Here is a 25,106-nt window from a genome sequence, read left to right as displayed (position 1 = left end):
CATAAAATAATTATTTAAATATTATCTGGCTATACAAGAATTTATTAAACAGTCTCGTTCAGTGAAAGATACGAAATGCGTCAATTAAGAATACTTTATATTATTAGTGTCTTTATATCAGGAAAATAGAAAGAACAACGACGTTTCAAGTTTTCAACTTAAAACAATATTTCTAGAAAAATCAAGTGATCTATATAAATATATTTATAACTTAAATAGTCTTTAATCTTTTCGAATCTATTTAGTAGTATATTTTTACTGTTTATGCATAATATTATATTATGTAACATGCATGCTTATTTCAAACATATAGTAGGTACACGAATGATGGGTATTACTTAAATAGTAATATATTACTTCGATTAAATGAAAAATTAAAAAAAAAAATTACATATTATTATTTGTTAAAAGTAATCATTTTAATGCAATTATGATAATTATATTATATATATATATATCATCTTCTTTAAGAATTATAATTAATTATACATTCATATATAGTAATTTGTTTTTAATTAAGATTTTTAAATAATATTATCGTTTACATGTTATACGTTCTATTAGTCTTTAAGTATTCATTTGTATTCAAAATTGTTTTGTATTAAATAAAGACTTTTTATCCTATTTTTGGTTTTTATATTCTTAACTGCACTTCACGTTTATTTATTTTTTTATATTTCCTTGAATGGTATTCTCATGTACCATTAATTCTTACTAAGTAATAACACCTTAATTGTTTGAACATTCTTTGGTTGGAAAGTTTTTTAATTATATGACACACAGGTGTGCGCGCGCGTTGTATTATACAAAATGACGACATAATATCATATATGTATTATACATAATAGGTTCACTTCTATTATATATATATATATATTTTTTTTTTTACCAGAATTTAAATTCAGTTAAGTCGTTAAGGACATACATGTTGTGCTTTGTACTAGAATTTAGTGGTTGTAAATACTGCTTTCGTAAAATTTAGTATTATTCTGTCCAAATATTATACATAATAATTTAATTTACAAGAGACTGAATAACATAATATTATCAATTATTTAAAACTATATTAATATAGTAATATACGACAATACAAGATAAAATTAAGATCAAAATATAATTTAACATAGTGACTTTTGAATACAAAAATGGTTTTCAAATTATTTTTGTTATTATCGTTTGATTATATTTCAATGTGTATAATTTATAACCGTTCACACATACACACAAACAAGTGTATTAATATGTATCGTAAAAGTTAAAGTCTTAACTCCATATACATATTGCATATAGTACAGAAATATTGTCTTTAAGCTGTCCAACTCTCTAAACAAAATCACTAACTAAAACTCTATCAGTAAGCTTTGAAAAATATGAACTTAAAGTTTGCACTTGAAAGTAAAATTTGGTTCAAAACGTATGCTTCGGTTATTGCAAATATCTGAAACGTTTATTATCCATTCCTTTGTACTAATTATTACATTGAAATATTTCTCCACGATGTAATCAAAATGTTTAAAGTTTCTCATTGTTAATTTGTTATATTTGTGGTGATAGTTAATTCTATTGTGAACTTAGAAACAAATTTAAAAAATGTACATATGGGTATCTTAATTCTAAACAAATCAAACAATGCAATTTGGTGTACTACAAATTCTGTGTTCAAAGTTTTTTTCTAGTACCTAATGGATATTGAATAATAGTTTGAATGATAAAAAGTAAGTACTTTTTAGTTGGAATTCTAATTATAGGTAAAACTTAACGATTTCCTTTTATTTATTTTTTTTATGTTAAACATAATACTACAAAAATTTTGCGAAAAATTAGAGCGTGTGCAATTCGATCAGGGCTTAAAACTCAAATATTAAACAAACGCAATGATTTTCAAATCCATCGTATTACAAACATTAATGTAACATACTCACACCAGCAGTGGTTAAACTAACTCACGTGTATTACCTTGGTACCGAATTAATTTTCATAGAAATTTTCCGTCGTTATAAAATACGTATATGTGCCTACACAGCAAAATCGTGTTTAGACTTCATCAACATAACATTCTATGTAAGTACAATTAATTGAACACGAACGTGTGAACATAATCAATCCATAAATAAGTGTATTTATTGTAGTAAATTTATTAGCGTTTCGTTTATGGTTTTTATTGTTGAGTGGTTGATCCATAAATAAAAATTCTGAGTTAATTTATTTTAGATTTCTCCTTATATATATAGATATGTTAAGAATTCGGTCTAGGTATATGAATAAAAATATTATAATTTTTCAGCGCTGTTGATCAAAATCCATCGTAAGCATTGTATATTGCATATTATGTGATATTATGTAGGTATTTCTGTATATTGTACACACTACACATAATATATAAACAATCACATTCCATAGTATTTAAAAAATGTATATTTCAATTATAGGTAGCAAGTTCGAATTTTATACGAAAAGGTTGTTGTTGTTGTTGTTGTTGTTGTTTGTGCATAAATTTAATTTGTGTAATTGTTTTATTAAACATTCAAACTTTGATTAAAAAAAAACTATCAGCATTATATAATTGTATATATATCATAGCAGGTGTTCTGTTTGATTTACGGTTATTAATGATAAACAAAATGGTGGACATGATACGAGATCCAATGTTGGCTACTGGTCACGCTCCACTCACTTTCTGACTGTATAGTGCGATGATACATTTTGAAATCAACCCGATTCAAACAATGGACGTGTTTTAGAAATATTTTCGCTATTACCTAAGTAATAATATTTACGCTATCGAATGAGTTATTCAAAAATCAAAAAATAAATTCTACTCTGTTGTGCCGTCTTTGTGTGGTATACATTTATTTCTCACACAAGTCTTTCAGTGTAGATACTGCTTCTACCAAAAATATATAATCACAGAAAATAATTGTCATCACTCAATCCAATCAAAATATAAAATGTGACTATTTATATAATTGTTTTGTCGTGATATTATATAACATAATTAATAAAATATAATAATAATAATAATATAACAATATAACTAAAATATCATCATCAACGAATTGATTAGATTTATTTATCAACAATAATATTTTGTTTTACGACGAAATCTAACGCTTGTCAATCATAATTTTATTGTTTTTATTCGTTTATTAAATAAAGATTAAATTTAAATTTATCATACTTAATAGGAATACATAAATTATTGAATATTATATTCGAATACCATAATGGACACAGTACGTTGTACGAGCACACCGTGTTCTATATAATGAATGTTCATCCAATAATACTCTCCCTAATACATCACTTTATTAGATAGATGTACATAAATGATGGATCTATGACGTCATATGTGCACCGAGTTTACTAATGTAAATGTATCAGTTTTAGAATTGTTATTTACTACAGTAGTATTATATTCACATTTGAATAAAAAGTTATTGCATTAATTAGCAATAGTTAATTAACAAACAAATAAATAAATAAAGATGTATGGTTATTATACGCATATATTTATGCGTATTGTGTTGGTAATTTATAGCATGCAATTTGAAACTGGTGTGCACATTTATAATAATTTGTTATAGGTATAAAGTAAAATAAATATAGGCACGGAAATACCGCTCTACTGGTGTCGAATGGGTCACTATAAAGGGTGTGTTAAATTTGATTTCGATGATATACCATTGTACACGAAAAACGGTTCTGAGTGGAGACAATTTGTTAGCCTGTATCACAAAGTATATTTCGTGATATAGCTATTATAGTAATTTATTTTACTTTAATAGTATTACGGTAGGTTGAACAATTTTTAAGAATCCTTTTAGTATACTAATCGAGTACACATAATACACGTTAAATATATAGTACAAAATCGCTACTGTAAAAATTTTCAATTATACCTAACTGTCTAATATTATTTTCATTACATTAAGTGATTTAAATTTGATTATTGTAGTGAACGTGTGATTGAAGTAGTTTTCTTCGAAAATCTCGAAGAAATAATTTTTCAGCATTTTTAAATTAATTAAATATAAATGTGTTTTTTTCCAATTTTATAGATTATAAGTACATTCATATTTTTTCTTATTTAAACTTTGTTTAATAAATCTAAACTCAATCTAAAATATTTAAACACATTAATAGAAATTCAATTTATAAAATTTTTATGACAACAGTCAGAAACTTTAAAGTTAAAGTTGTCTTGCATCATTTGTTAGGAATACCTTGTACGCATTTAAGCTCATGGGCAAAATTAGTATTTAAATAATTTAATCTTCAGAAAGTTATTTGCCGGGGATTTCAGATTATTATTATTGTTATAGAAACAGCACAAAGAAATTAAATCCAACTCGGAAAGTTTAAATTTCAATGGTAAAGACGGATTTCATAATTTTAAAACAATATATATATAATATAGGATTCCATTACTCTTATCAAGGTGTCCTGTACAATACTCATCTACGAGTAATGCAAAATAAAATAATATTATACTAACGTCACATAACCTCTTTGGCTTTTTGTATTCTTAATGCGATTCTGATATCCACTATATTATTCTGTAAGACATAAGGAATGGGGTTTCCTTCATCTATTTATCAAGCTGTCGTAATTTTTATTTTTTACTCATTGACTTTTTGGCATTAATGTTATATAGAAAAAGTACATTCATAAAATACATATAGGGTTTTCGGTTACGTTGAAAAATGTATCGTTTATTAATGCGAGTACAGTTCTATAAAGAGCGTAAGCGCCCATATGCGTAAGTTATTATATAAAGCTCCGATCACACAGTTATAAATAATTACGTATACGTATAGCTTGTACGTATAATATGTATTGAAACTTTACGAATATAATATAATACCGAAGACCCGTTGAAGGATCTAGGAAGGGGTAGCACTTCTAAACAATGAAATAACCCCCAATAACTTCCACCTCTCTTCTAAAAAACTCATTACTCGTATTGTACTTATCTTGAACATTTTTTTTTTTTTTTTTATGTATAAAATAATTCAATTATTAATTAATAATTAAATTGAAATGATTTTATGGAAAATGTGTACTGTTCATTAAAACGTACATATTACTGCCTCAGGTTATTATTCCAGGTCAATAATGTTTTGTCACGTCTAAATAACTCTGGTGAACATTTTGAACTCTAATTATTTTGAATATACGTAATCTGGTTAGTACTTCAGCAGTTTTACAATTTTATCAACATCGTCAATATTTTTTTGTTTAAATCATGGTCATATTGATGCATAATATTACTTCCAAACAGTATTAATAAAGTTTATCAAAAAATTGAGCTGGGGTTTCAGTCCCTCCAAATAAGTTTACCAAACTCTGAGTATGCGATAGACTAGATAATATTAATTAAGTTCATAATGTATTCTATTTTTTGTATACCTACACATCTAGTCTTAACTGTTTGATTTGATAATAATAATTATTCCTACTGAAATGATTTCATCGATAGATGAAAAAAAAAAACTGAAAACACGTATCAATAGAATTCTACTCACGTTTTCGTATAAAAGAATTGGCCATAGTAGTAAGTACAGAATATAGTGTATGATAAAATTGAATTTATTGTTTAAAAACGATTTAGGTTAAACCAAAATTTAATAAGTGAATCAGTTGCGTACATTTTTTATATACTATATATTTACATTATACATTTAATTTAATTATATAAAAAAATTATAGTTTACTTATACATCGTTATGCTTACAACTACGAGTATAACATTATGATACACGCAGAAAATAAATTAATAAAATTCATCGCATATTTTTAGCAAATACGTTTTTAGTTATATTTAAGTAAAATAAAAACGTTATATAAATATATTTTTTTCCATTTTTGTGTATATTAAAAATTTAATATTTGTATTATTTTTTTTAAATTTTTTGCATACCACAACTACAGTGACAGAACTTTCAAATTACAATATCAAATTAAGAAAAACATAAATAAAACCATACATTTAGTGTCTTAATTAAACGTTTTAATGTAGGTGTACTTATTTTTATATTTTTTTTCATCACCAATTTTATTATTAAGCAATATATTAATTACTGACGTCGAGAAAAATGCTTTTCAACTTCAATATTTAAAATAAAATATAAATTAGTGTTGTAGTGACTTGCAAAATATTGTGAGTTATTAATATTTACAAACGAATAGAATTCAACTTGATATAAACCTCAGTTTTATTATCATCGAAACCGAAAGGCATATTTGAATGGATCCTTTGCTTTGTAGTTTTTACCGTAAGATAATATGAATGGAATAAAAGTTGGTGTCTTTGGTTTATTATAAACGCCCATTGGCGCAAAAATGTCAAGTAGTACTTATGCTTCGGATTCCTGTTTTAAGTATTGAATTTATAATTTTTTCTCCTTTAAAAGAAATATTGTGTTAGCTTTCGTCATCATCATAATAAATATCTGAAATCACGAATGTCATTTTATGTTTAGTTTACTCCGGGGAAAATGGTTGGAATGATCGAAATCATTCGTATTCTTTGGTGTCCTGGAGCAAAATTATCTAGATCGAGTATACTCGTATTCCCTAATGTCATTGTTTTATTTCAAAATTTTGATAATATTTTCACAATATACGTGTCACAATATTCTTGGTGAAATCTAATACGTTTACTTCTAGACAACTTTTATAAAACTATATCTTGCAAATTTTATCTTTGTATGTTATTATATTATTTTTAAATATTTAGGTAATTACCTAGCTAGTTATTTAAGAGGTCTCTGAATTTTAGAAGTACCTAAATTTAAGTGTTTCATTTATTTTATTTTCATATTATTTATTTTTTTAAATGATTTTTGAATTCAGTGTTGTATTAAATTACTAAATTAGTAATTTAATTATGTAATTCAATTTTCAGCTACACTCCTACTATTTAATATAATGTCGATATGAAATTTTAATGAACGATTGATTAAAATTAAATTATAATAACATAGTCAGTCGTAATAATTGTGGTTATTACCAAAAATACATAAAAACACGTCATAGCTGGTGTATCCGTTAGAGAATTACTTGAAAAAATTGTTTTTGTTTTTAATTTCATTTGAATCTGAGAGTTATAGTTATTGTTTTTATTTATTATGATCGGATACGATAATATGCGATATATACTCGTAGGTCTCTTTTATAGTCATAAAATTAAATTTGAAATAAATTAAACTTTCAATATTATTTTTTGTCTCCGAGTTCTATTTAATAAAAGGAAAGAGCCTCTAATTCACTCTCCCCATACACATACACACAGTAGCTCGTCGTATCTAGATTTTCAGTTACGATAACGAATAATAAAGATATTGATATGATATAAATTTTAAGCAGCTACTATAATAATTTTCAACGATTACACCATCATTATTGATTATCTTGTAGTAGATAAATTATTTTATTTTAATGTCAAACGCAGTCAAGAATATCATTTTCATTTTTATGTTCCCTCAAATTGTGAACATAATACAAAAATGTTCATTTAATATTTTAATATCCTTATATTTGATGAAATCATTTATGTTTTTATGCATTCAATATAAAATTGAATTGCCATCATAAAATAAAAATAACACTTAAAACAAAACGCTTTCAATATTTTTGAAATAAGTACATATTTTACATGCTCACAAAATAAACCGTACACTTATTATCCAAATAAGTTAAATATAATCAAAATGTTAAGTATTTACATTTACATCTTATGTATTTCAAAATTGTAGTACTTGGTTTGGAATTTAAGCCGTTCTTCATATCGGGAATGTTTATAAATTATGATTTATTTGTTACGGTAATGTTAAGACTATGATCCGAGCAACAAGGTGAAGCTTTTGAAACATACTCAGAGCTTAGAATGTTTTAAGAGTATTTACATATTTAAAGTATTCGAAATGTATAAACTCTAATGATCCTCACTTGAAATTAGACAATCTGCTTATACAGAGGTTATAACTTAATGTGAGATTAAGCTTGAATAAGAGTAAGACGATACCAAAGTCTTGTATTTTATGATAGTTTCATTACACGATACGATAAAAAATTACTTTCCAATTTCCTTAAATACCTATTAGATTTATAATTAATACGATGGTATAACATATCTACAAGTACATATTTATAGATTTTATAATTATAAGTTTTTTGTAATTTTTTTTTTTTTTTTGATTTAAGATCTTAAAAGTTAAATACAATAAAAACATTTAACTCGTGAAGTTTCCTACATCGATTAAGAATAACTATCATGACAATAAGTGGTCTCGGAATCAAAAAGGTTTTATTCGATGTTTTTGAAAATATATATTTTGTTAATACATATGTATTTAGTATCAACATTGCCTAGTACTTAAAAGGTTACAGGTTGCATATATACATAATATATATGATACAATTATTTAGTGATTATAATAGTAACCAAAAATTATTACTTCATATTTTTTGTGTCAATTATACAATAAACAAAATATAATAAATTATTGTTGGTACGCGTAAATTTATAGATGTAAAAAAAAATAATTTTATTATCGTTTCGAATACTTAGAACGAAAAAAAAAATATATATTAATGACCAAAAGTTATATCTATGAAACTTTCTGGTTCTTAACTGAAAATTTTTATGCTATTGTTTTTTTTTTTACTTTAAGTTTTTATACAAAAAAACAAATTTCAAGACTTAACATAAAGCTTTTTAATTTTTTAATTTAACAATAATTTAAAATCAATCATTACAAAAAAAAAAAAAAAAATAACACAGCTAGAAATTTAAAATGTCTCTACTGAACGATTTATATTTTGCGAAAGCACCTTTTGGTAACCTATGATTGTTCTAAAAACCCACGTGGTGGTTTCAAAGTAAAAAAAATATAATAATTATTTTGTAATAGTCAGTGGTGCCTCCGTGTGTGAGTAATAATAAATAACAAAATATATTCTGATAATTTTTTTTTTTCAATAATAATTGTAGTGATGGTACATAATTTTACAAGTGTTATTCTGAACGATCTGATCTGAATCTACTTTAAACTATTAAATGTTCTCAGGATATCAAAAAAATAAAAATAATAAATAAATAAGATATCCTACGAATACATCAGTTTAAATAGTATTCGTTGTATGTTATATAAATATTATGATTCTTATCGACCCCCCCCCCCTTCTCAAAGTATCAGAACGATATCAACTGTGAATGCGTAGTTATATACAGTGAAATATATATTTTACCTAATAATATATACAGTAATAACAATGTTATTTAGTCAAATCTGCGCTGCAGAGAAAAAATATACGATGTTATATCATTATACGGTCTTATGTCGGACATGATAATACGGCTATAAAAATAAATCATTACGTTATATTATTATTATTACATCTCACCATAATAATATCATATAATATAATGTCATTATTTCGTGAATTTTTTTTTTTTTTTTGAAAAGTTCCATGGCATTCAATACTTGATGCATTAAAAGTCAAAAATAAAAATTGGGAAACGCGCAAAATATAGAAACGGAGACGGACAGATAGACGTATAGAATTATTGACATTTTCCATTACGGCACGTCTATAATTTCACGAGATAAGCCGTCTACCAGAACTTGGGCAATCTCCATTTTCTTATTCTTTTACTGGTTGGTTATAGGATGCCGTCGCGAAATTATACGGCACTCCCAACAGACGTGTACATTCTTGTATGCCCCGTGGAATTCCGTCTAACGAATATATTCACTCGTTCCGTTCTACGATTTGTTCGATAAAGTTCAATAAAAATATGATTTTTCCCCGCTATAAAGAACCATCGGTAAAATTCCTAACCAGTAGTCAATAGTCATTATGTCTATCGATTTCAATTCGATATTCTCGTTGTGTCGGCTTTTATTGCTCACTGACCGAATAAATTAACGATAATGTTGTTGATTTATTTAATCTATAATGCTTTTTATAAACCAAAGAAATGTAGTAGTTAGTATGTTTTTTTGTAATATATGATCCTTGGTATGATTTGGCATAATTCATTTGAACTCGATTAACGTAGAGTTACTTAATTATACTTTTCAATGAGGATTTTTTTTAATAAATAAATTTTATTTTTGGTAAATAGTCAACTGTCATGTTATTATAATTGCATAATTTTTTATATTGAGTTCTAACTTGATTAATTCTTAAAATTCTAAGATTCGAAGTATATAAGTAAAATACTCGTTAAGTAGTATGTTATTGTAAATGTAAAAAACTGATTGGTAACGGTGAAAAATAAAACATTTTTCTGGTAGTTAAAAGTATAATTTAACATATTATATTATTAATTATATTAATAGTATGTGGTTATAAGGACCAAAGTTAATATTTATTTATTTATAATTATATAACATGGTGATTTAAAAAAATATAATATTATAATTGATTGACGACTACATATTAACCGGAAGAGCTATAAGTCTTGATGTATAATTGTATTAACTAATTTAATCGTTATCATTTAAAATTTGGAGAAAATAGTTTATTTAAATTGAATAATTTTAACTCATAGAAATAATATTTGCTAGAATTATATGTATAGAAATTAATCAGAGCATTAAACAAATTTAAGTTGCAAGCAAGACTGCAAATTCGGTGCGCTTTTAGATGAGATCGATTAATTGTGGGTTCAGAGGATAAAGGTTAGTCAGTCGACAATCAAACGAAGTTAGTTGACAAATCAAAATTAACATTCAAAGAAGAGCGTACGTTAGTAAGTTTTGGATGAGTAGCTAAGCTAAACAATACACCAGTTGAAATTATTTGTAGTACTCAAATAAATTGTGTTACCAAACTTGGCAAAAAATAATTTGTTGCCAAAGATTCAAAGGATCATCATAAATTGTTTATTTTCGAGACAAGTAAATAAAAACACGCGAGATGAGAAGGTTGCAATAGAATGTCGAGTATGTATTAAAATATCATCTAAGATATGGTCAAATAAAAGTGGTGATCAGTATGGGTGGGATTTTGATATCATCGAAGTTTTGGGTACAATATGTACTTTGTACTTTTTATGTAATTTTTAGTGTAGAAGACACTTCGATGGAATGTAGGAGGTAATGAAATATCATATTAAAACGATCTTTTTTATATTACTTACGTATTATATCAAAATTATTATTATACAATTATTAAAAATTTATTATTATAATAATAAGTGTTCTGAATTTTTCTTACAATCATTTGTTATTTATTTATTACTATGATATTGTCTTTATAGAATTAAATATAAATAATTATATTGGTAATATACGTAATATAATGATCTTTAGTTCTATACTATTAAAACCTGTTACATAGGAAGTTTAATTATAATATTATAATACACTGAAAATAATAGTGTATTATACATTTTTATAACAATTTTAATTGTATTGAAGGCTTGAGTTGGTTGTTCACTTACATGGTATCATTACATTTTAAAGAAAACTGATCGAACATAAAATTACAGAAATATAATAAAAGATAAAAAGATAAATAGATAATAATATATTAAATAACTATTTATATGATTTGAATCATTTTACATTTCAGGTACAATTTTGTAAAAAATATATTATCCTACAACTATAAAATTCCTGTATAATATTTTCTTTTCTTTTCTTTTTTTAATATACCATTTACGTCGGTTCGGGTACAAAGTTATAAATGTTATGATCATTGTTTAATTATTATTTATTTTTATAATATACATACTTATAATTATACACACATTTTACTAAAAACATTTTAATAAATACACCTATTGTTTTTCAATATTTTATAGTAACTTAAATAAAACTGTATAAACAATTTTAAAGTACAGCAATTATTTTGGTAGAAAAGGGCGAGGTGCACTTTTCTTGAAAACTGCTATTGATGGAAGGGAAAAGATACACTTTTGGTGGCAACATGTTACGCCTAATAATATATAATATTATGGGTGTATGGGTACTAAATAAGTTTGTAATATAAATAATTTTCAAAGGTAAGTAATGTTAAAGTTTGTTTTGAGTTTACTACCTAATTTGTAAGAGAAGGTATTTTATCGATTATTGTGTAATTCAAATTATATTAAATTTGAAAATACAGTTACGTGCTACTGTAATAATATATGTTAAAACAATAAGTTATTTAATTTATATTAATTTTGTCGTATATAATTGTATACGTTAACGGTCATTTGACATAGAAAAAATTCAAAAGTTTACATAGAAATAAGGTTCATTTAAATAAAAATCATTATAATGTCTGCCGGTTATATTACTTAAACCAATTACTGGAAATCTTAGATATTTTCTATGCTCTTTGCCGAGTAAAATAAATACAGATATAATGAATTTAAAAGTATATACTCGCTTAAACTACAAAATGTTCTTGGAAAAAAAAACATTATAATTTGTATTAAAAACCAACTATTCGAATTGTACGAGTACTTTGCAGTAATGCAGTTTATTAGTTTAAATATAATACATATTTTTTAAATTCACTTATTTTATAGTATCTAAAATAAATAAATATTGTTATACATTTATTTTTTTATACAAAAAATTGATAAATGTGTCACTTTTATGATAATGTTATTATGAAATTTTATATTAATGATATTAAATTTAAAATGAGAAAATAGAATAAATATGTATTTTTCTATATTATCAAGATGGGGGAGTTGTTAAAATTATTCAAATTGAGTCAAACGATTAAATACAATCAATAATTGCAGTATAATATAGATTTTTTTTGCATTTTATTTTTAAATGTATCCTTTTTATGATTAATTTATCAAATACATTAGTTAATATCCTATTAAATCTATTATTATACGTAATTTGATGACGATAATTTTGTTGAAAGTAATCGACCACAATTTAATTGCCACGAAAACGAAGTACTTAAGCGTTTTCCGTTGGGTCACTCATCGCGGTGTGATAGGTAAGAGATAAACAAAAGTTTATTCATTTGTGAAACTTATTCGCTTAAAACAAACAGAGTAAATCTATAGTACACTCGTATACAAAAATACTACCTGATAAGACTTGAGGATTTTAAAGTATATTTTTAAACAAGGTTATTCCATTAACCTTGAGTTATAAAAATAAAAAATAAAACTAGTAAATATTATTTAAGATTATATAATATTGTATTTTATAATACTGCTATTGTTTAAAATAGAATTTCAACGAGAAGAATTATTTAGTATGGAAATTTAATTAATTAAAATCAAAAATATCTATACATTTAAAATATAAAAAATCGTTAAGAATTTTTTTAAAAGATTTAGAATAAATTATAATAATAAATAAATATTGCATAACTACATTTTTATTACAAACATAATAAATTATTAATATCCCATACAAGACGTATAGAATCTAACTTTTTAATATGAACACTTAAAGGGCAAAAATAAAAAATAAAAACAATCAATGTAAAAATATGAAAAAATAAATGATTTATCATATTTATATTGTGTAAATAATAAATTAAATATGATTCAATTTTGATTTTATTTATATAATCTTTTTTTCTTATGATAATTTCTTCCAAAAATTCTAAGTTAATTTTTTATTAAACTTTATATTTTATTTGTTATAATTAATATCCACCATTATAATTGTATGTATAATAAAATACTTACACTATTAAGAGATACAATATAAAACGAAACATTTGTTAACGACTTTCGTCAGAGTTATTTAAATTTGTAAGTTACAAAAATGGTTAAAATTATACATTAATTTTCCTTGTAATCACCGCCATTTTTGTGACGGTAACATTTTAATGAGTGCACAGTACACATTACAGCATAGTTATAAAAACACACGTTAACTTCACGCCATCAATTCGAACTTAAAATTATTTCAATAAAATACACAGACATTTTTTAAGCAAAATAATAAAAACGTATACAATTATTTTATCAAACGCATATCGGAATAACTGGTAATTTATTTGATTTTGAATTTTAAAACAAACTTTGATGGTATTATGAAATTATAATAATTGTTGAATTTATTTTTAATATGACTATTAGAGTACATTATACTTTGATACTTGCATCATTAAATAATACAGAAAATTATATTTATATTCGTGTTCGGCATAATTAATGTTCAGGACATGAACTAATCTCCGTGTAGGGTTAAACCATTACATAGTAATATAGTGTGTGTATGTGTGTATGTGTGTGTGTGATGTGCAAGTGGAATTTTGGATAAATTCCACAAATATTTTTGTGTTACCTCAACACAAGTTTTCTCAGTTAACGAATATTAAATATAATCTGACGAGGTCAAAAAAAGCGAAACATGAATTTAGTTTTGTAGTATAATGGATTTACACATAAAACATTTTAATTACCTACCATTTTTAGTGTTTGTCATTCTTATCATTTTAGATTAACAATGACGTGGGTATATTTTTTTAGGGAGAAAAATGTTTTAAAAATTTAATTTTTTCCTACTACATACAGAGTGTTTACAATATTAGGTTATTGTGTTTATATAGTCTATAATTTTGAATACAATAACAAAAGTAAATTTTTGATTACCCTGTATGTTAAATGGTATTACATGTATAGTAAAATCAAAATAAAACTTACATACTTTATATAATTATCAGGAATTGTTGAAAAAAAGAGAATCTTAAAAAGTGCTCCAATGGCAATATTCTAATCATATTATGATTTTATCAATAAAAAATTGGAGTAGGAGTATATAATAGTGAGGTTTACAAATTTAAACCCATAAATACTGTAATAGTTGAACGAAACTATCATAACTAGTACAAAATGTAATAATTATAATATTATTCATTAGATATAAAATGTTGTAAAGTTTCCAATTTGTATTATATATGTGTATTATTATATAAATGTATTTAATTTATAATCGACTGTACAGATGTATTAATAATTAATTTAAATAAGGAGGTAAAACATATCGATCGTTATTTCTTACAAACAAGATGGCCATCACACGAAAGTCATATGTGTTCGATTATTTACCAAAATAAATACTTTCGATTCAGTGTACCCACTGCAATAATATGTCGTGTTATAACTTACAGTTAATTTCCATTACGAATTCGAAACTTCAACGTACACACAAGCACAGATACCTTCTCAATACGTTTAATATTTATTGAACGAGTTGAAGTACCTACCACCGTTTCGTTAAGAATATTGTCGCACTTTAATATCCTTGAGTAGGTATATAGAGGGTATAGAGTAGTTTTGTGAGGGTCGAGAGGGAAATTCAAGGAAATCAACGTCTCCGGCGCCAACGCATCTCCAGAGGTGCTTGGGTGTTGTTTCCACACTTCCATCCTACCGTGCTTACTCATAGCTCGCCGGGCCTATATAACAGTCGTACAGTAATTTAATGGATCTATCTGCTTCCGTCGAAATCGCTAGGTGATTAATCTGCTCGTTAATTACACTGTGTTTTCCGGATACGGTAAAATTCGTAAACGGTGTTCATAGTCTCTCCTGTCCAGGATTCGAGATTAAGTCCACTGCACAGGGTACGCATAAGTTCCACAGCCATCAATGAACAACTAATCTCTCATCGAATGATGTCGACAGTGTGGATGGTATGAACGAACAATAATCATAATATAGCAGAAGTGGCAACAATAATCATTTGAACTGGGTTAAGAAATAGTTTCTGTTTTTTTTTCTTCAAGGCGACATAAAAAATAATAGGACATATTAATTATTACGAATCATTGGAGGGTGGCGTAGTTGTGAGGTGGTTTAATTTTGTGTGACGAGAAGGGATGAGTAGGGGCAATAAATTAAGAAAATTTGTAATCTAATTTGTTAGGCACTCTTTTTTTTTTTTTTTTTATATTCAATCGACTTTTTTTAACAGGTTATATTTATGATGAAATTACTTGAGATAAGGTTTTTATTTTTTTGTACATTATATATACATAAATAGGTAAGTATGCGTTTATTTTATTAAAATACGGAAGATAATTTGTATTCGTCTCTTCGAAGCGTTAATAATTTCACCGACTGCAGACGATTTTTATATAATACATTTGATTATAAATTTGCCTAACTAATAACTTTTGTAGATGAAACTCGGATCCGTGTAATTATTTTTATATTGTACGTAATAGGTGCTTTAAAGACCTTAGAGGCGATGGCTATCTTTATGGTAATAATTTTACTTTTATATGCCATAAAAATGTAAAAAGGTTGTCTAAAAACAATACACGTGAAATAAAAAAAATGTACTTTTACTATTAATGTTAAAATATGATAAGTACTTGTAAAATTAACAGTAAATAAACAAAATCACTGACACTCGATTTATGATCTTAATAATATTATAAAAATAATAACTACCTATCCAAATTCAGGAAAATATAATTTTACCGATTAGCTAGAAGGCGAAGTAAATAAAAAAATTACAATTCTGTGCTATTAATAATAATAAATTATTAATCTTTTACCAATATTATACAAATTCTGAGAGTTCATTAAAATATTATTAAATTTATGTTTATTATAATAATTACTCTCAACATTAAATTAATGAATCACCGTATAAGTGGTTTGTTTTTTAAATAATAATGTTTTCTGATTTGAATTGGATGTTCGATTTTATGTAATAATAAAAATAGTATCACAACTCTCAATAATGTCGAAATGTAAAATAAACACGATTTTTTTAATTGCAACAAGTATGTTTTTTTTACTTTTAATAAACATAAAAATAAAAAAAATAAGAAACAGTCGATTTATAAATACAATATGTTCTTAATAATGGAAATCATCTAAAGATAATTAATGAATTCAGCAATATAGTTGATTAACTCAAGATCTGAGATAACATTAGTACCCAACCTTTATGTTGATGTTTTGGGTAAATTTTCGTTAATGAAGGGTCTTATTTAGTAGAATATAATATTCAATTTCAATGCACCTGGACATTGTTTCTAGACTCTAAGACAACAGTTTATTTAATAAAATATAAACATCTTGAGGAGGTTTGAATATAATTGTTCTTGTAAATTATTGGTTGAGTAATATATTTATTTATAATATATATTATACATGGAAAATATATAATTCAGAAAACATGCTGCCTTATCTTTTTTTCAAAACTATTGTTGCATTAAAATAAAAATTCAGTTTTTGAGTTACTTAACTTTTTTTACTAAAAATTAGTTCAGGTTTGGAATTTACAGGAGTTATAATGTTTTGAAAATTATATTTAAAAAATAGTTGATTTATATATAAATTAACTATTTTTGAATCGCTGAATAACTATTCTTTTTAAATAAAACTATTACGCTAATCAATAAATCAACATTTTTAGAAAATTATATTTTAAATATTTTTAGAAAAATGGTATTTGTATTACACTATTTGGTGTTAAAACAAAACATATCTACGTGTTCCTACAATAATAATAACCCATTCTATTATACTTTCGATCTTGTGATTATAATATGAGAAAATGTATTGTTTCAGAATTAGTCACAAGTTCATCTTATCTGCTGATCACCATAATTTTGTATATTTTTCGATAAATTCGGTAAAAAAAAATGTTTTGGAAGATTTAAAAATATATTATTATGTTGAATATCAATAAAATATATACCATAATTTTAGTTAATAGGTATATTATAAATTAAATTTTAAACGTGAAAAGACTGTTAAATAATAGGTATGTAATATTATCATGTGATGACATCACTTTTTTTCCAAATTAATTAAATCGGTAGATAATAATATTATAATGCATGTAATATGCTTTACATTTAAATGTTTATAATAGTACATGAAATGGCTATTTTTATACTTAAAAAAAATATAATGTTATATATTAATATTTATGTGAAATAATTTAAATTAAAAAAACTTTTATGAAAGTTTTAATGGTTATTTTTAATAAATCTCTCTCATTTTGTTGAGAAAAATGATTTTATTTCTTATATTATTTTGTTTTAATAAGTTTTTATGGATAAAAACAACGAGATATCATTTTTTGTAAAACATAAAATAGGTATGAAATGTAAAAATTCTATTGTGATATCTTAATCTAAGTATGTTTTTGAATTGCAAAATATAAATTTAAATATTATTCATACTATGACAGTATAGTTGGAAATCGTGTTTTTAGTTGTAATAAACCATTTTCTGTTAGACAGAGTTCACTACTTACGTTATAACTTGTTGTGTTAAATATTATACCTGTATTTTAAAGCTTATTGAAAAGATCCTTTTTTATTGTACTGCACTCATATTGTAAGACATAATATAAGACTCTGAAAGAAATCTTTTGGATATATTGGTTAAAATAATCCTTACTTTAAAAGTATACACTCAGTTTTTTATTTTTTAATCATTTTTATAGAATTATTTAAGTATAATAAAGTACAAGGTGTTTTAAAAATGTCTATTAAACTATAGTGTTTTCTAAATTTATAATATGTAATTTTATGAAAGATTATTAATGTATTTTTTCTAATATGTCTAATTACCTATTTAGATACTATAATATCTTTAGATTCTATGTCATTTGAAGTACAATTTTTTTTTCAGGTATATTTGTGTAGTCTTTTGTCTAAATCATTTTAAACATCATAATGTTCAAATATTACCAATGTTGACCATAAATATTTCCGTATCACTGTATGTTTATATGTTTACCACACTAATATTAAATATATTGATACGTATAATAATTTATATTTTATACTTTTGTTAGATTTGAGATATTTTCAATTTAAAATATGTTAGATTTAATACCAATTATCGGTATAATATTTGAAAATAATCATTTATTTAATTAATTTAGAAATTGGATCGGATTAACTTTTAATCAATGAGGTATATGTATGCAACTTTATTGTTAAATTAAAAAAAAAAAAAACTATAAGAAACTTTTGTATTGAAACATTTTCGTCTACTTTTAATTAATAAAGTCATTTTAGTTTGAATTTTTTTATCTTTTAAACTTCTTTCGTTAATCGTAATTCGTAAAAGCGTTTCATTCCATGTTAATGAATTGTATATAGATATAACCTCAAGGAATCTCCATATTATTTCGTATTTGTTGCGCAACGATACTAAAATCCGATTTATCAGTTACGATTATATGATTTTATTGAATTAAATTAAATTTATCAATTAGTATTAATTTTTAGTAAAATTTTATTTTTATAATTCATTTGCATCATAAATGTATGTATAATGTCATACATGTATAAAACTTTTCGTAAATACCTATTAGATTATTATGTATCAAAACTTCAAGCATTTAAACTGGGAGGGAAGGTCGAAGAAAACAGCATATTATTATCAATATTATTTATAATAAATCTACTTCCTCAATAGCTGAAGAAATAAATAATAATAAATTTAATACATCATGTTAAAACAACAGTCTTGAGGTTTTATCCAAAATCGACATAAAAATGTGTTTAGCATTGACTAAATTTGTAGTTTATTGTGATTATACAATTCAAAATTGTATGTGTTGTTTGTATGTGAACTTACACAAAAACGGTTTAAACAAATTTACCATTTAATTAAATTAAAATATTTTGTTTAATATTACATTTTTGTTTTTTAATTTAACGACTCTATTTCCTGTTAATGTTAATTACATCAGATATCGTCTGGGTATAATATAATTGCATTAAATGCGATGTAGAATTTTAAATTCTAAAATTATATAATTTAGTTAAACTAGTATTATTTGAAATCAATAAACTCTGTACTTTTACTTTAATGTATATGTAAATAAATAAATAATGTAATATAAACACGTCGGATCGATTTTGTGTTTTCGAATCAACAGTGTGTGCGGAAGTTAAAACATTTGATATTATTAACCATATACATAATGTATATTAATAAAGGTACATTACTATGTATTTTATAATGTATGAACAATTTTGAAAATTGGACATAATATTAGAAACATGATGATATATCTTAGTATCGTATGTATATAGTGTCTAATGAGTACCTACTGTATGCTTTGAATATACTGTACACTTACAGTTCTCTCCCTAAAAGCTTATTGGGCTCAGCAAACATCACTACTACTCACTTTTCGCTTTAACGTATTAATTACGTGCACTTATTTACAGATACAACATCAAAAAAAAAAAAAAAATGTAATTATTTTTGAATTCATGAAAAAATTAAAAAATTATATAATATTATGTAAACAATTAAAAGACATGTTATAAAATTCGTAAATGTAATATATAATATTGTATTCGTGAATAATGTAGTACGTTATAGGTACCTATATTGTTTGTCAAAACACTGTTTATCCGAAAAAACTATAAAAATGTATCTAAAAACGCAATTACATAATACAACTATTGTTATTTACTCATAAAATTTTACATAAAATTTACAATATTCGACAACAATTCTCAAATATTAATTACACAATATTATATTACGTATTATTATAATCAAAATATATAGTACCATACTTGTTAAAAAATTTTTTGAAATGTATTTCAAACAGGTAGTCGAACGATAGAATGAAAATACAAATACATAAAGAGAGTACATTCTAATGAAATTAATACAAAATACTACAACGCCAACCGCACTAGCTTGTCAGCAGAAGCTTTTCAGGACCACATTTAGTGTCGTTTAGTTTTGTTTATTAATATGTTTCTAATTGATCGGAAACAGAAACTATACGGGAATTCATATTATAGGGTATCTTTTCGGAATCTATAAATACGAAATCGCAATATTTCATGTATTATAAAAAATGGTGGGGGAGGGGGAATAAATATTTTTTTCTTAATTACGAGCACCTAAAATTTCAAAAATATTATTATATATTATGACTTACGAACACCCGAAAACGGTCGGTTGTAGTCGCGCAACGAACTTTTCGTCAATGACGATAACAATATTATTATACATAGTTATCATAGAACCAGTTTACGCACAGTTGTTATCGCCCGCCGCGTTGGCGGACACATTATAATATAGCGGCTCTAGTCATAGTCAGACGTGACTTCTTATTTACAAGATCGAAACGTACTCGTTATTGTTATAAATTTTAATTTTAAGCGTTTATTAAAATTTTTTCGAATTTTCGTGGCTCGCAAAAACGCGTTTACGTCGGCCATCCTCCCGTGACGTAATGGGTACACGCCGCGGTAAGGATAATAACATTATTATTATTATTACTATTTCTATTAATTACTACTGCAGGACACGTACGAGAGAGAGAGAGAGAGAGAGGGTTTGGTACGCACCTGTAGAGCATGCGCTCCTGTCGGTCGGCCTCCTGGTAGATGCGGTAGTACGTGAACAGCATGATGACGCCCGGCACCCAGAACGACACGCTGGACGACACGACGGCGTACTGCTTGTTGACGACGAACGCGCACACGTCCGGGTGACGGAGCCGTTCGTGGTCGTGCGCGGCCGTCGTGTACCAGCCGGCGAATATCGGCGCGAACGATATGAGCACGGGCGACACCCACACCGAGGCCAGCATGACCACCGTCCGGGCCTTGGTCATGATCAGCGGATAGTCGAGCGGCTGGACGATGGCGTAGTACCTGTCCACGCTGATGCAGCACAGGTGCAGTATGGACACGGTGGAGAAGTACACGTCCATCGAGTTCCACACGTCGCACATGAACCGGCCGAACATCCAGCGGCCGGTCAGCTCGAAGCTGGCGTTGAAGCACATGGCGAATATGGCCACCAGCATGTCGGCCAGGGCCAGCGACACGACGAAGTAGTTGGTGATCACCCGCAGCTTGCGGTGCCGCATCACGCTCACCATGACCAACAGGTTGCCGAACAGCGCGGCCACCACTATGAAGCACATGGCCGCGCACTTGGCCACGTAACCGCAGAACCGCGCCTGGTCGGCCAGCTCGTCCAGCAGCGCGTCCACGGCGCCGCCCGAAATGGCGGTCGCGCCCGTCCCGGCCACCGCCGTGGCCAGAGCGCCCGAGGCCGTGGTCGCCGCCGAGGCCGTGGTCGACGCCGCGGCGATGGTGGTCGCGGCCATCGCCGCTGTGGTCGCCTCGGCCGTCCCGTTTACCGCGCCCGTGGCCGCTGCCGCCGCCGCCGTGGCCGCCGCGAACATCGTCGCTAAGGCCTTTGCCGTTCCTTCTCCTGCTCCTTTTGGCCGTCGCTCTCGTAAAGCACTTCTTCTTTTCTACGTCGTCCGATCGTTTCCGTTCTGGCCGCCGCGCGGACGGCTGACGTCACCGCCACTGCCGCCCCGACAGTGTGCCCCTGGCGGCATGTCGACGATCGTCTGAAAAACCAAAGTCGGGGTCAGAAATTATTTCGTAATTTTAAAATTCGATCGATTTATTATTAATATGGTCGCGCCCGCCCCCGGCGTCTATTCGAACGACCGTGTCATCGCGTCTTGGCAAGAATCTAACCAGTAGCACTGTTTTTCACGTCCTTTCTTCCCTCTCCCCTTTGCCAAAGTCATATTCACCCGACGAATTTTTTTTTTTTTTTTTGACGATTTTTCCAATGTTTGTGTTCGGATGACATAAAAATATGTAGGTACCAGTATCGCTTTGTCCTCATCTCTCAGATATGCCATCAATAGAAATCTTTAAAATGAATAATGACCGCATTTAACATATACATTTACAAGATAATAACGCCTTTCCTCAAACGATTGCATAAAATATGTTTTTACTCGTTCTCCTGGTGTATGAAAAATTAATATATTGATATACTTTTAACATTATCGTATTATCTGGGATACAAAAATAATTTTATTTTATGAATTACAGGATTATCATCACATGATTTTTTTTTTTTTTTTAAGCAAGTTATAGTAGGTAGGTACCTTTTTTTAATAATCCCTTGTTATCGGGTATCTATGATTTGCTTCTAAGCCATAAAATGAGTTTTAAGACTTGTATAAAAACAAACAAGCGTAGATTTTGGTTTCAATTTTGGTGAATAAATAATTTTTGCTTCCTAGTTGTTTACATGGTTACTACACTAGGGAATCTTATTATACGCATATTATACATATACACTGTGAGATGGAGAGAAAAGATGTGCAAATCAATATAGTAATATTATTCGTGTTCCGCTTCGCCACTCAAAAGTGTTAAATAAAATTAAAACCCTTTGAACAAATGAAAAAAGTATCAATTTTAATGTTGTTACGTATAAAACGAAAATCAATTAATATTATAAGTCAATATAAATCGGACGTAAGGGTTGAAAAAGGTTAACTTATAAAAGGCACCTAACTGTGATATAAATAATAATTTATTTATAATAACGATTTGGGACGTTTTCATTATAATACTACAACAACGGTCTTATTCTGGATACCAATTATCCTCAATATTATGTTAATAATAACAGTGTTTTTAATTTTATGGATCGTTAAACACTGTGATTAATACAATAATATCAAAGTAGGACGTAGACGGATCAATAAACAATAATTGTTAATAACTTACGCCATAAATCGATGATGAATAAAGAAAACGATATATTAATATTGTATTATGCACCATAAATCTGCTAAAGTTGATAATGTTGCAAGGAATTATTTATAAGATTCGACCTAACATCGTGCTCGTTGACCGTAGCTTGAAGTTTGAACGGTCCTTGGTTTTAGTGTTTTTTTTTTTTTTACGGTTGACTCAATGTTTTATTAAATTTTCTAAATTGCTAGCACAGGATACTGAAAGAATGTATGTGTGTGTATGAATGAGAGTGAAAGAGAAAGAGAGATAGCGTAAATATGGAGGTTGAGGAAGATAGATGAATTATTATATTATACACATAAAATACAAATGTATGTGATTTATGTTTTTTTTTTTTTTTATATAATTATACCTTCGTCAAAATGCCTTACTTATCAAACTTTATTTGTTAACAAAAAACTGATTAAAATTAATAATTCATGGTTCTATCGATTATCCATACATGCACACATACCTATATTTTATTATTATACACTCTCTGCGACTGGAACATAAAAAAATTAAAAAATCGTATTAAGTTATCCATATGTGTATTGTATACTATGAACACACACATAAACAAAATACAGGGTGTTACGGTTGTAATGTATCAATGGATATAGGATGATATCCCCCGTTTGTTCCTTTTTTGTATTCTACCTTAAAGTTTATTTCACTATTTTGTTTGATTTAATAAAATTGTATTGACTTAAATATTAACCTAATCGTTTTTATTTTTAAATTTTTTAATAAAAACTGTTTCTGAAATCGTTGATATCTTTGCATAAGCACTCTGGACTGGGTTTAAAAATCTAATGTTTCAAATGATCAAATACTCATCATTTACTGCTTTTCATTTGATCTATGCACTTTGAATAGTTATAATATTTACTATCGATTATGTTGTTCTCGTTCAAGTTGATATTTTTAAAAAGAAAAAAGAAAAAGAAACGATGGTTAAAATATTCTAATATTTACGATTACCTATAGGTTGACTTAGGTACGAAAATCGAAAGTCAATAACACTGTCACGAGCATGGCCATCATATTATTATACTATTTTAAACCCTTTGTCCCATCTGCCCCTTTGCTTGATATATTTTTACCTGCTCTGACGTTTTGCCGTCATTCATTCGACTCTGACGTGAATCGTATTTTATTTGCCTTTGCTCACATAACTATTATTGTAACAATATTATTTCATATACATTTATGCAACTTAATTATTACAATAACGTTTTTATGTTGTGTCTGCGTTCGTTTTGTTTATGTTATTTTATGTTTAACATACTGTATCAATATCGTAAAATAATATATTTTAATTTAGAATCTGTAAATTTCATATCACCGTTGCATCTTTCATGTTGTCGGTTTTGGTAGTGTGCGCGATAAACACATCTTTTTGTACAATTATTATTTCTATGCTCGATGTTGTTTTTGTAGTGTAACTGTAAGATATCGTCATGAATTGATCGATAATGTTTTTGACTTTGTACAAATATAACGTCACAGGAAGAACAGGAGTTGCATTGACATAGAAAAAAAATAAAGATAAGCCTATTCACAGTTGAGATAATATTAATATAATGTGTAGCTTA

The 25,106-nt window shown here is 26.8% G+C and overlaps 1 protein-coding gene across 1 annotated transcript in view; it reads right to left on the bottom strand.

Annotated features, from left to right (window-relative positions):
* The window catches only part of LOC114119928 (octopamine receptor beta-1R-like), a 108,806-nt gene that overhangs the window by 31,792 nt on the left and 51,908 nt on the right, over positions 1 to 25,106 (bottom strand). Inside the window, exon 2 of the mRNA XM_050206849.1 lies at positions 21,292 to 22,313. Coding sequence (XP_050062806.1) covers positions 21,292 to 22,139 — 848 coding nt within the window. The 5' untranslated portion in view covers positions 22,140 to 22,313. The remainder of the gene's footprint in view (positions 1 to 21,291; positions 22,314 to 25,106) is intronic.

Source organism: Aphis gossypii, chromosome 1 (genome assembly GCF_020184175.1).
Source record: "Aphis gossypii isolate Hap1 chromosome 1, ASM2018417v2, whole genome shotgun sequence".
NCBI classification, from domain to species: domain Eukaryota; kingdom Metazoa; phylum Arthropoda; class Insecta; order Hemiptera; family Aphididae; genus Aphis; species Aphis gossypii.
The sequence above is the reverse complement of the archived record's forward strand: the minus strand, read 5'-3'. Positions and strand labels throughout refer to the sequence as shown.